General features: G+C 42.1%; 1 protein-coding gene across 5 annotated transcripts in view; it reads right to left on the minus strand.

The window, feature by feature from the left end:
- Tead1 (TEA domain transcription factor 1) overlaps positions 1-14,255 on the minus strand; it is a 254,810-nt gene that overhangs the window by 24,433 nt on the left and 216,122 nt on the right. For all 5 annotated transcript variants that reach the window (XM_077798173.1, XM_026395863.2, XM_026395862.2 and 2 more), the window contains one exon: positions 12,729-12,902. In XM_077798173.1, coding sequence (XP_077654299.1) covers positions 12,729-12,902 — 174 coding nt within the window. The remainder of the gene's footprint in view (positions 1-12,728; positions 12,903-14,255) is intronic.

Below are 14,255 nucleotides of genomic sequence, written 5' to 3' on the forward strand. Positions count from 1 at the left end.
GGGCAGGAATTACTTGGTTGCAAAAATGAAAACATCAAGAGGATTGTCCCTGACAAGAGACGGTATAATAGGCACTGATGGATGCGAGGAGACGCGGGCGTTTTCAAACCACCGCTTTGAACCTCTCCTCTGCATCCTCTCTGAGCCATGATCAAAGGACCAAGATTTCAAATTGTGAAGCAATTTTTTCCAATGGCAGCATCTGGCTCCTTGGCAGGCGGCACTGGGAGCTGGCCCTGCTGTGGGCGGCTGTCCAGGCCTGCCACATGGTGAGGTTCGGCCAGGCAGGGCATGCCGCGCGGGCTTCGCAGCTGCTCCCACAGGCGCCAAAGGACAATTGCTCTGCACTGGGCAATGAGCCGCTAGGCAGAAGGGCCCTAAGAGACAGTGCCGAGCTGGGGGGTCTGGAGAAAGCTGGCAGCCCCTAAGCCCTCCCGGCCGTCTCATTTGCATGCATTTGCATCTTGGCCCAGACCCCCACTGGCATGCAGAGTCCTGGGGTGGGGGAAGTCAGGGTGGTGGTGGAACACCTCCCCAGTGAGACAGCCAGCACTTGGGGAGAGTGAAGGAGCTGCCCTCAGGGAAGTGCTCAGAGGAGCACATTCACTTTGTTCACTTCAAGCCATTGTGTCCCAGTCCAACACAACGGGACAGCAGATGCAGCTCTCTGGCCACAGCTGTTTTAAATAAGAATAATAGAAATAAACTCAGCCGGCCCAGCGCTTCAAGTTACTTCCCACTAATTATGGCATATATTTACATGTACAAAATAGACGATTTTTAAAAACACCACCAAGGGCCCCTTTATTGTGCAGATTGGCACCCCTATTTGAATTTCATAAACATTTAGTACTTCAAAGAATCTTAAAAGCTTGCTCTAATTACAATATGCACTGCTTGAAAGGCTGTCTGTTTGCATTGCAAATTCCGACAAATACCAGCATTCATTTAAAAAAATTCAATTAATATCCTCCACACAACTTCAGGTAAGGCTACTGGCAACTACACCAGCGGCTGGATGAAAGAGTCAAGGTCTCAGCCCAAACTACAGAGCTGCTGAGGCCAGTTCTTTCCAACAGAGACAGTTAATGAGGACTGGGCACCCAGCTGAGCCGGCCCTGACCGCTTTGTGTTCACCAGGTGTGTGAACACTGGCCTAGAGACCCCCCTTTTCCTGAAAACAGGACATTTTTCTGGGTTGGAGTCTTTGTGCACAAAATGTCTTAGAACAGCAACAATCCAAAAGCAACCAATTATTTATAGTTAAGTAACAATTATATGCAGATAAGATACAAGCACCCAGTTAAATTTGCATTTCAGATAAACACCACACAGTATTTTAGGTTTTTGTTTTTTGTTTTCCCTGAGGTGCCCGGGATGGAACCCATGGCCTTCCACATGCTAGGCAAGTGCTCTCCCAGTAAGCTACACCCCCTGGCCTCCAAACAATACATGCATGTCCCAAATACTGCATGGCCATCAAAAAAGTAATCATTGTTTACCTGAAATTAAAATTTAACTGGGAAACCTGCAATTTGTTTTGCCAAATCTGACTTTACTAAGAAGTTGTCTTTATAAAAAAGAAAAACTTACCCTCAAATTCTGACTGTTTTAAGAAACATCCTGAACCCAAGAAATTTAAATGGAGTGTGGGGGGGGGCAGGGGGTGAGTTGCAAAATAATAAGAGCAAAAATCCCACACCCCCAAGTAAAAACATACCATGTGTATGTATAATGTTCACAGACATAAATTTAAAGATCTGGAAGGACACATTCCATATCTTGGGATCTGGCTGACATGTACATGGGTGAGGATCTCTTTCTTTTTATTCTGTATTCTTTTAACTGCTTGGACTACTCATAACACACCTGTATTGCCTTTGAAATGTAAACGTAAATTAGAATGGCAGGAGGATCTACCTTGAATCTCCATCAGCACAGGGAGAGAGGACTTCCCATATGACCAAGGGTCTAGATTCAATTTTAAACAACTAAGCATGATCCCTGATAAACCAGATAATCCATCTACTCCTTGAAAAACTGAGTCTGGAAATAAGCAGCCGCCCTGATTGTGCCACATCAATTCTTTCCCTCACAGGCCTTTCTTGAGGTGGAATGCCAGCAGGTCCACAGTGAAGCTCAGAGAGCAAGTACCGGGAAGTGTGGGCGCCTCGATGTCTGCTTTCTCCTGGACCTCAGGCTAGTAGCGGTTGGAGACAGTGGCTCAGTCTGGAATCATGGCAGGGAGCAGAGTTTAAACAGCCATATGCAGGTTGGGCCCCAGACCCAAGTGCTACTAGCAACCACCCACCCAGGAAAGAAAGCATGGGTTGTGAGGTCAAGACAACTCTCAATTTAAAGAGATTGTTTCTGGATGCCCTAAGAGTTCAAAGTCTAAAAGTAAATAGCAGAGTAAGCTTTTGTACCCATTTCCCAGATTGTCCCATCCTTTGATTTCATTCATTTCTATGCAGGGGGTTCAAGAATGATATTATAAAGCTGGTGCCCCCTGGGCCCATGTTTCTCCTCATTCTCCAGCATCTACAAGGACCCCTTGTGACCTTCCAATAGAAGTCCCAGTCTCTGTACAAGTATCCCCCCACCCCCACTGAAAACTCTTTCCCATGTTTTTTTCTGCTGATCAAATTCATTCAAGATTCAGTTCCAATGTCATGTCTTTGGTGAGGACTTCCAGAATGTTCTCAGGCAAAAAGGGTCTCACCTCTGTGCTTCCACAATAACTTCTGCCCACATTTCCATTGCCAGTCCTACCCCACAGTACTGTATTCACCCGCTGTGTGTGTGTGTGTGTGTGTGTGTGTGCGCGCGCGTGTGCGCGCGCGCGCGCGCCACTGTCTGCCATCCCTCCACAGACCCGAGGCCTGCAAGCCAGAATCTCTTACATCTATCTATCTCCTCCAGGCTGAGACAGCAGGATGAGGTTTTGCGTGAGTCTCTTGAGGTCTCCCCTTTCTTCTGTAAATGCCTCAACACATTATCAGGTGTTAGTATGAACTGGCAAAGTGGCCACACTCCCAAGGTACAACAATTCCTCTAGGCCTGTTCACTGAATGAAATAAAGTAACTTTTCAGCCATTCGATTAGAAAACAAACTTGAAAATCCTTCCATACATTATACTGCTGGACAAACAAAGGCTACAGATAGAGGCCCTGCTCCCTGGGAAGGCCTACAGAGAGATTTTAGGACACAGGATTGGGGAGCAGAATGGGAGCAATGTCAGGCAGCTGCCAAAGCTAATAAGCCCCAGGCACTATTCATATTAATTAAACCAAAATGAGTGGATGTGCAAATACACTGAGATTCCTATTCCTGTGCGTGAAACAGGAGGGCCGCCAGACACAGTGGTGCACACCTGTAATCCCTGCAGCTCAGGAGACTGAGGCAGGAGGATCGAAAGTTCAAAACCAGCCTTAGTAACTGAGCAAAGCACTAAGCAACTCAGTGAGACCCTGTCTCTAAATAAAATACTAAAAAGTGCTGGGGATGTGCTCAGTGGTTGAGAGCTCCTGAGTACAATCCACAGTACCAAAAAAAAAAAAAAAAAAAAAAAAAAGAAAAGAAAGAAAGAAAAGAAAAAAAGAAAAAAAGAAAAAGAAAAGGAAGAAAGAAACAGGAAGGCCAGCCTGTCAGGAGATGATCTGCCTGGGTGAAGGCAATCACATAGCCCTAGTCTGCCTGGAGAACACTGAACATTAGCCCCACAAACACCTCTGAATGTGGTACTATGGCCTGGTTAATCTTTGTTCCCCTTGGGTCATTTCATCACTAACTACTATCCAGGGAACTTCAGAACTCAACACACTTTGAGATGAGACAGAAGTAGGGAGAAATGGAGAAGTTGAGATGAAAGGCCTTTTGTTACTGATAGCAGTGTAGAACATGTGGGGAGCACATGACTCCATACTGCCAGCTCCCTCTTCCATGAATAGTAACCAGGACATTCGGCTCCAAGTGACAGATTCAAGTCTACAATTCCAACCTAAATCATGCAGAATCCAATTAGAAACAGGCGGAACCTCTTATGGTGGGTCCATTCCACCAGTTCACATGTGCACCCAGCTTCTTCTCAAATACAGCCCCGCTGTTTTATTTCCAGTGGCTGTCATTCATTCTGTTGAACAAATCTGATCTCATTCCTACAAAGAGAGATGCATCTTCTAAAGGCTGCCCACTTCCCAGATATCTTCCTTCCCCTTTCCCTGTTTTGTGTAATTTTCTCACATCTGTTGTGGTTAGCATAGGTAACTTTACATTTTGTTCCTTAAAAAAATAAATAAATAAGGTTAAGAAAGTAAATTAAGTGACTTTGAACATATCATTGTTTATGATGATCATAATTCCATGAATTATAAAAAGAAAAGCATTATAAATAGTTACAGCATAACATCATACATCCTAATTTCTAAGATATAACTAGTAACAATTTGGAAGAAGAAACATATTAAATATATATTTTAAAATGTCATAACCCGACAATGACACATATCTATACAATTTCCATTTCATACTACCTTCTTTATTATTCCAATTAAACTTTAAGACTGAGTCTTTACCATACCAAAGATTATTATGAATAGTTTTTAGCTGTAAGGCTTATGAATAGCAGGCTAAAAACATATAGCTTTCTTTCAACCAGTGCTCCTGAACCCTCTCCAAAGATGCTCATTTTCATCTGCATTCCTTATTTGGTTAAACCCATATATAATTTATCTCCTTCATAAACTTCATGGGGCTGGAAATGAATTCCTTTTGACAGGTGCGAGCTGTACTAGGGTCTTCATTCTTCAGGGCACACATCCGCTGAGGCACGCTCTGGCCTTGGAGCTCTGGGAATTCTCGGATCAATCCCACAACCCTTGCCCTGTCTTTATCTAAGTCAGATGCACTGTCTGCAATGTCACTGGAAACCCATGTGCATGACTCTGAATGCTGCAGGGAGGCCCAACGTCCACCCAGGGCAGATAGCCTCCGGTGCCTACACAGCATGAATTACTGTTTTTATAAGGAAGAAAGAAGTATGGCTATCTGCTAATCACAAATGTTGGCCTCACTTGTTAAAAAAAAAAAACAAAAAAACAAAAAAAACCCAAAAAGCTGGCTCCACAGTGTTCTTCAATCACAATCACAATTTCAATACTACACAGATATGCAATTTTTCTAAGATGTCTTAAATAGGGATTCAAATTTAAGCTAAGATTCAATAGTTTGTGGTATAACCAGTTCAAATACCTCAACTGAGGTGACAAGGGCATGGCGAGATGACTTCTCTGCTGGCTACACAGGCAATAATTAAATATATTAACCATACTCCTCTGCCCAGGGTGGGCAAGGTGTTTCAGGTGTGGGGATCATACCACTTTTACAACTGTGGGAATGGGAACAAGCATGTTCCAGAATTGAGGGAATGTGGTATGTGTAACCTTAATAATAATAATGGTTATTTCCATGGAGAATAAGGAAAGAGTAGGAAGAAAATGTGACTGTGGGATATAGAGGAATTAAAAAAATAAAGTGACAACAGAAAGTTGTTCATTTTGTTTTATTTTGAATTATGCTAGGAAGCCTGATTAAGACAACTGATCTACTCATTCCTGGCATGGGAGAGTAACTGCTGCAGTATTTTTGAAGGCAACTTGGCTACTTCCACACTTACAAATATACGTGTGCAAACACACGACACACAGAGCCACATAATCTAATAAGTTCAATTATGATACATCCAGTAAAGCAGATATGATGTAGTCCTTAAAAATGATAATTAGGGGTATGGCTACATGGAAGGATGAGGACAAAGAAATCAGGGTATCTGTTTAATGTATTCCTTCACTGAAACTACATACACATGGACCATATTAGATTGTATTTAAGGTGCATTCAGGTTTGAATTAAAAATTACCTATTCCCAAGACCATCTAAATGCCATTATGCTGACTTTATAATTATAATGTAAACATTATGCTTCTTCCCATCTCTGCCAAAGGCAGGTAATAGAATTTTGTTGACATCTCTAGTAAGAGTTAGTCAAACCTAAATTTCCTGGTATGGGTTGAGCATCCCTAATCTGAAAATCAGAATCTGAAATCTGAGACTTTATCCCTGCTGATACATGCTCAAAAATATTATGGAATATTTATGATTTTGGATTTCCTAATTAGGGATACTCTAAACAGCAGTTTCTGGAAACAATCCATAATTTGAAAAACTCTGAAATTTAAAACCCTTCTGGTGACTAGTGTTTTAGACAAAGGATATTCAACCTGTAGAGGAGGTTTATTCAACTGGCGTTTCTGGTCTCCTTCTATGACATGGTCAGCCAGCTGCAGCCACAAGAGGTGGCACAGGAGAGGTTCAGAATAACAGACTTCACCTAGACTCACAGACCCCAGGGATGGGAGGTGCTGCATGGCTTGCAGGGCTATTCAGGCACAGGGTGGGTCAGGAGGCAGAGGACAAGGGGAGAGCTGGGGCCCAGGATGTTACTGGGGTTTCAGGAGGCAGAGCTGGGCAGAGCAGGGCGAACAGTTTAGGACTGCATAGTTGGAATGATTCTGACCGGCTCTGGGCTGTATGTAGGGTGTTCCCTAGTTGGCTGGCACCTGGCCCCGGCATGATTAAGGTGGAGGGACATTGCCTCCTAGGGTGTCTGGGCCACACAGAGGAAGGAGGTCTGCCTTTGGACTATCTCGTCTACGTATCAAAGCCATGTTCCTGAATGAGACCTTTGCTATCTCTAAGAGCTGGCTAGGCCCAGAATCTCCCAGTCAGCAAGATTTTAATTTACTTATTTTTTTTTAAGCTAACAAAACATCACAATATACCTCCCCCCTTCTCTCACTCTCCCCCCCCCCCCCCCCACACACACACCAGAGCATTCTCCTAATGACAGGACTTCAGGACAAGAAACCATTGAGCTGCTACACTTCAGTCACCACCACTGGCTTCTATTTAAGTGAAATGATGTAAGTACAGTTTTTAATGACAGTTTTTGGTGACTCTGGCAGAGGCTACACACTTGATGCAAGAGGTGGATTTAGGAGTCCAGTTGACCTGGCATTTGTCGGCTGTGTGACTTAACAGAAGTCACTTTGCCACTATGGCTCCATTTCATCAAGTGCATGGTGGGAATGATCATGAGTACCAGACAAGGGTTAAATTAATATGGAGGAAGTACTTATGCCTGACACAGCACCTGGCCTAAAGAAGGTTTTCAATGATAGTCAGGTTCACACAAAAGAGCGGCCCCTTCCCTCTTACTCCTGCAAAATCATCTTTCTTCTCTTTGAAATTAAATAGGGTGTGGAATTAAAAGGTACAGGAGTAAATCTTTAAAAAGGCAAAAACAAAGAGAAAGAAAACAAATACAGTCTGAGCATCCTTAATCTGAAGTCTGAAATGTTCCAAAATCTGAAACTTAAGCATCAATATAACACTCATCAAGTATGGAACTGGAATATTTTGGATTCTTAGATTAGGGATGCTCAACTGGTAAAGTCTATGCAAATATTTCAATATTCAAAAGCTCCAAAATCTGAAACTGTTATGGTCCCAAGCCTCTTGGATAAGCGATACTCTACTTACAAAAAGCTGCCATGAAAAGGGAAAGGGAAAGAATTAAATGAGAATACACAGAATGCAGAGGAAGTCTAACACTGAGGAACGAGAACACCATTACTGTCTAGGCTGAAAAGAGTTAAAACCTGGGACCACTCCCTACTGCTGACACATGCAAACCCAGATTCCTTTTCTTTCCAAAACCTACACCCATACAGGTGGGGCCCCAGCTGCAACACCGCAACGCACCTGAGACTCAGCACACATGCACCTTGTCTCTGTGCCTTTGCTCTCCAGTCCCCTCGTCTAAAAGGTCCCCTGAATTCCCTCCTACCCCAATACTTGCAGACATAATGGCTGAGGGGGTGAACCCCTGAGATCTCTCCTATGGGAATGTAAAGTGGTTAAAAACATCTGGTAGTTTCTCCAAAGTTAAATATAGAGCAAGCTACCTAGCAATTCCACCACTAGGTATCTATTCCCTCTTCCCAAATGAAATCATAGGTCCAAAGATTTGTACACAGACTTCCTAGCAGCATCATTAATAATAGACAAAGTAGAAACAATCTGCATGCCTATTACCTAGACAAAATATGGCATATCCATACACTATTATGTAATAAAAAGGAGCTAACTACTGACTCATGGTATCTCAAAAGCCTTTTTTAGAAGTGAAAGAAGGCAGATGCAAAATGCCATACATTGAATAATTCCATTACCTGAAATGTTCAGAAAAGGCAAATCTGGACAAGTAGATTAATGCTTCCCTGGGCCTGGGGTGAAAATCAGGAGCTGACTACAAATGGGCACAGAGGATCTTTCTCGAGTGACAGAAATATTCTAAAAGTGGATTATAGTGTGGATTATATGCGACTCTGCAAACCATTTTTTTAAAAAAAAATCATTAAATTGTACACAGCACAAATGAATTTTTCTGGTATGTAAATCATACCACAATGAGGATTTAAAAAAAAAAAAAAAAGATCTCACCAGATTCACAGACATTAAGAGGGTTACTGGGTGTCTACACCACTAAGTCCTGAGACACTGCGAGGTGGCATGGCATAGGCAGGTGGCATCCCTGGTTGTAACACTCATCTGTTACTAGGATCTGCATCATGGGGTCAGCTGGAATCCTCTACCTGGAACACGGATTGGCTTCTACTTGGCTCCCTGCATCCCTCTTACATCTAAGTATCAAATGGTCAAGAGCTGAGGTGCCCACACCTTGGGCTTAAGTGTGGGTCCCTCATGGAGCATCAGATTTTTCTTCCATAGCAAACCCCTCTCCTGGTCTAGCCCAAATGAGTCCAGGTTGGAGGTGGCAGATGCTCTGAGAACAGAGTTTCAGAAACGATCAAATGAACAAATTATGAGTCTACTTCTTAATTTTCACAAGAGACTCCAGGCATTTTGAGAGAAGAAAAGGAAGGAGAATGGTCTTAGTATTTGTAATTCATGGAATTTACAGAAAAAAACAGGAAAATCGGCTAAGCAAGTTGCTAATATGCATAAAGGAAGAACTAGACTTACTTAAGAAGTACCCATGGGAACCTGCAGATGTTCAAGGACGGATGTTCTAAATGTCATTCATTCTCACTGAGCCATAAGAAGAAACCAGTGAGATGTCAAATTGCAAACCTAATTTAAATTGCCTTCGCTCCTGTATTTTAACATAGGTACAACTGAATTTCCTGATAAAGGTTAAGTACTCCCAACAATCATACGGAAGGAGTAGTTTTTTCCTATAATATTCATAGAAGTGTTCAATTTTAATCCCGTAAGTCTTAATTTAATAAGTGCATATCTGATCTCAGAGTAACTGCCTCTGTATTTGCACAACTCACACTGGACGCCTCACACTGAACATCTGCCATGAAGACTGCGTTACTTGGGAATTCCTAATTAAATGCATTATTAAAATCATTATTATTAAAATCACCCACTGAGTAAAACAATTTTGAAAGCAAAAACTTAAAAACTTTGTAAGCATATTCTCTATACTATACCAATTTATATTAAAATAAAATGCTAATTATAAGTAATCTTATAATCAGTAAAAACTATTATTGTTTGAAAGTACTGAACGTGGTTTTTCATTATCTTATGATGATTTTTAGTAAGTTTTTATTTTTATTTTTTAAATATTTATTTATTTATTAGTTCTTGGCGGACACAACATCTTTGTTTGTATGTGGTGCTGAGGATTGAACCCAGGCCGCACGCATGCCAGGCGAGCGTGCTACCTCTTGAGCCACATCCCCAGCCCCATTTAGTAAGTTTTTAATTAACTTGAATAAACAACCTCTTTTTATATCTTTTAAAGTTGTGCCTCTCAAATTTTTTGCTCTAAGGACTCCTCCAGTAGGATGACCAGATATACCTTGAAAAGTATTTGTTTACTGAGGATTATAAGTGCCTATATTTTCAGCATTGGACATTAAAACTGAGAAAATTTCAAAATATTTATTATGTTGCTTAAAAAGAATATGCTCAAAAAATAATAAGTTCATTACATGCTAACATACATTATTTTAAGAATTTAAGCATGCCTATATTTTTCAAAAGTGGAAGGGCAGGGGCTGGGGATAGAGCTCGTTGGTAGAGTGCTTGCCTCACATGCACAAGGTCCTGGATTCATTCTATCTCCAGCACCACACACACACACACACACACACACACAAAAAAAAAAAAAAAAAAAAAAAAAAAAAAAACCTGGAAAGGCAGCACTGTTTTACAATTTGCATTAGGCTCTTCAAGGACTGCAGTCATTTTTCTTTAATACTATATCAAAATTCTTGAAGGTTAGATGCAGTGTGGAACGTGAAACCATTTTCTCAATCTCTGCTACACTAAAATCCACTGACCTATCCAGCACCATATCAAACCATGTTTCTCATCAGAGAATCTTTTAAAGTATTGGGAAGCTGTCAAGTTCTCTGAAGTGAATACGAATTTCCCAAAATTCTGATTTTCCTTTGTGAGCTTGAATTTGATTTTCAGCAACAAATGATGTCGGTTGTTTTCTGTGATGTGACAGGCTCGTCACAATCACTTTTAATGTGTTAAAATGATGTAATAAAATTCATAAAGGACACTCTTGACTGGACTTGCTCTTGCTTTGAATGGTACACACATTTTAGTTGTAGAGCTGATGCCTCCGTTTCTACTAAACTGCCAGCACTTTTACCCCATTGCTTTGGGGGGGGGGGGCGCGGGGTGGGAGGGTACTGGAGATTAAACCCAGGGGCAATTTACCACTGGAAACATCCACAGCCCTTTTTCATTTTGAGGCAGGGTCTCACTAGGGCCTTCCTGAGTTGCTGAGGCTGGGCTCCAACTTGCAATTCTCCCTGCCTCAGCCTCCCGAGTTGCTGAGATTACAGGGGTAAGCCACTGTAATTGCTTTTGTACCTTTGTATCATTGCTTTTGTATCATCAGGGTGAATGTCAGCAGAGTAGAAAAGGCAAATCATGGCTTAGTATTCTAATAAAAACAATTTTGACCTTGTAGATCCATTAAAAGGATACTGAGGAACAGTGAACCTGTGAAAACTGCTATATTATCATATTACTCATTTCTAACCACCACTGCAATCACTAGAAGGCAGTCACTGATTTTGAAAAGGAAAGTAACTGCTCCTCCTTTTTCAGGTTGTCCACATGAATTACCAATTCCATAAACATTAATTATAAGGAAAAGGCCACCTCTATCCAAGTTTTAATATGGACATACAAAAACTGAAATCCAGTTGCCATGGAAGGATAGACTAAACAAACTAAATTTAATATGCAAACTTCCCCCAAAGGGAAATGTGAATTCTTCTTTAAGTCACCCATTTGTTCCACATTTTCTGGGCATTTGCTTGGTGTTAGAAATAGTGTCTAAAGTCGACAATCTCTGTGGCCAGGGTCCACAAAGGCCTACGAAGCCAGGAACCAGAGCAGGGGCATGAAAGTTGGACAGATCTGATTTCAAGTGCCAGAGTCCCCACCTACAGGAAGCCTTTGCCCTGTCATCTCTGAGCCGCCTTTCTTAATTGGACACAAGGCAAATTCCACTTAAACTGTGAGGACTAGATGAAATGCATGTAAAGCATTTAATGCAGCTCCTAGCACACAGCAGGCATTCAATAAATGGAGGCTACGCTATGAATAAGGTCCCTGGGGGCAGTCGGAGTCCAGATGGGAGTGGGATGCACATCCAAATAATTATGACCCAGCATGGGAACTGATTAACTACAAAATGCAATGGGACTAAAAGAAAAATCAATGTTCTGCTTAAATGAGGACAGTGCTCTAACAAGGGAGGAGCTGGCTTGTTCGCAGAGGAAGGAATAGGAAAAAGCAAAGTGCACCCAGACATGCACAAGGTGGGGTGCAGGACAGATAGGCAAAGGGGGTCAGGCAGAACCCAAAGACCACTCCCTGGAACCCAGTCATTTAGGGCCTTTAGTGACATGTAAAGGGGCACAGACATTTAAAATGATTTCCTTTTTATTTTTGTGAAGAATGAAGAATTATAAACTGCTATAATCAGTGCTAGCAGGTTTTTGGTCTCGTATATCTCTACCTATTCTGGTCCAAGCTTGACTAGTGCAAAAGGGACAGCAAAATCACTCTCAGAGCCTGTGGAACACCAGCAAAGCTCCTGCAGTAAAGGGAATTCACCCAGGTCCTTTTGAAAGCATGAATAAAATATTTACTGTGCAAAGCCAGTGTGTACCTTCTCTGATACAAGTTCTTGATACACATAACTTTATTTTCATCCCAGCTCCAGGTCATGGGCTCCAGTGAAATTTATAGGTCATTTAGCTTAATGGGTGAGAAGAAACAGAAAGGCAACAGTGCTCCATGTTTTCCATTGTGACTCCAGCCATCTGTGAGTCACTGAGTGAGTAAGCTCAGAAGGCCAAAGAGGCTGCCTGGCTCTCACCCCTCAGAAGAGACTGCAAATGCCTCCAGGCGAACCAAGTAGATGCCCGCAGGAGGACATCCCTACAGAGGCGAGTCTGTGCTCCCCTGGCAATTCTGCAGAAGCAGACAGAGGTGCAGTCAGTGCGAGCCGATGGCCAATGGTGCCCTGCTGCACGCACACCCAAGATTCGACCATTTAGACACAAACCACAGAAATCACAGCAATGTCTTTACTCACCCAGAATTTTACGAGGAAGAAGGCATTTTGAGGGCCCTTTCCAAATAGTTCCTTTAAGCCACCTTTCTTTTCTGGAAATTTGTCATAAATCTGACGAATGTCCACGGATTCAAGCAATGGGTCACTGTAAGAATGGTTGGCATGCCCAATGTGCACGAAGAGGTGTTTGTTGTACTGTAAGAAACCAAAAGAGACATTCCCATTACAAACCCTTGGATTAAGCAGGGGCTCACACGTCTTGAATTGGACAATGAGGCAATCTTGAAATTCGGGCATGAGGCCTTGAATGGCCTAGGTTCTCTGTGCTTTTGAAAAGATGAATATGTTAAGAAAAGTCACCAGAGCTTAGGGTGAACACAGTCATTGGCTTTTATTGACAAGGTCACATTTCCTGAAGTGCCTAAAAAAGACTTTTTTTGCAGACATAGTAATGAACAACACCATAACTGCCAAACTACCAAAGCAAGGAATACTTCTACCAACCAGTTTCACTTGACTCAGCTGAAGATGACAGGGACACTTTTTGGAGCCATTTATTTACAATGTAAGCCCAACAGAAACATGTGTGTATAGTTAGATGATGTCATCACCCAGAATGCACTTCTGGCGTCAGGTCTCCAAGCAGTAGCGTGTAGGATGTGATCTAAGCCATGGTACCTGGAGACTTCCTCCCTCTAGCAGGAGTAAGAGCACTGAGCCTCTTTGTCATCAGTCGCCTTAGTAACGCATCTGAAACTTCTGCATAAGGGTTGGTCAATACATGGTCATCAGTGTAAAGTCAGGGTCCCAAGAAGGCAGGATCTATGTCACTTGTGCATAAACAAACAAAAAACTCAGACTCTGCTGTATCATTTAACATACAAAGGTCACCCTTTCTTCCCTTATTTTAGTTTAAGACAGGATGGTTTACATATATTTCTTTGTGGTCAAGGTAACTGTTTTCAACCCAGGCCACATCCCAGTCCCCAAGGAGCACTTAAAAATCACCAATGCTGGCTGAGTGTGGTGGTATGCACCTGTGATCCCAGTGACTGCAGAGGCTGAGGCAGGAGGGACTATAAGTTCAAGGTCAGCCTTAGCAACTTAGAAGAAGACCCTGTCTCAAAATAAAAATAAATAAATAAATAAATAAAAAGGACTAGGATAAAGCTCAGTGGTAGAAGAACCCTGGATTCAATCCGTGGTACAAAAAATAAAAAAGAACATAGGGTCCAGACTTAAGTCTACACAAGCACAAAACTTTGTTTTCATTGCCAATTAGCTGTGATAGTAGTAAGTTCCTCCCTAGTCTCTAAAATGGGGGCAGTGACGACCTCTCTCTCATTGGGTTGTTAGAGAGTTGAAATATATATATATAAAATAAAGTACTAATGTATTAAGAGTACCACCATAAAGAAACACTGTAAAACTGTGTATAACCTAAAGTTTCCCAAACTCAATTGGCCACAAAATCCTACAAGCACAGCCCAAGGAAGTGCTAACCTGCTACCATGCCATGGATCTCTGGCCATGATGCTAAAAGGCAGG

This window comes from Urocitellus parryii, chromosome 4 (assembly GCF_045843805.1).
Source record: "Urocitellus parryii isolate mUroPar1 chromosome 4, mUroPar1.hap1, whole genome shotgun sequence".
In the NCBI taxonomy this organism is placed as follows: Eukaryota; Metazoa; Chordata; class Mammalia; order Rodentia; family Sciuridae; genus Urocitellus; species Urocitellus parryii.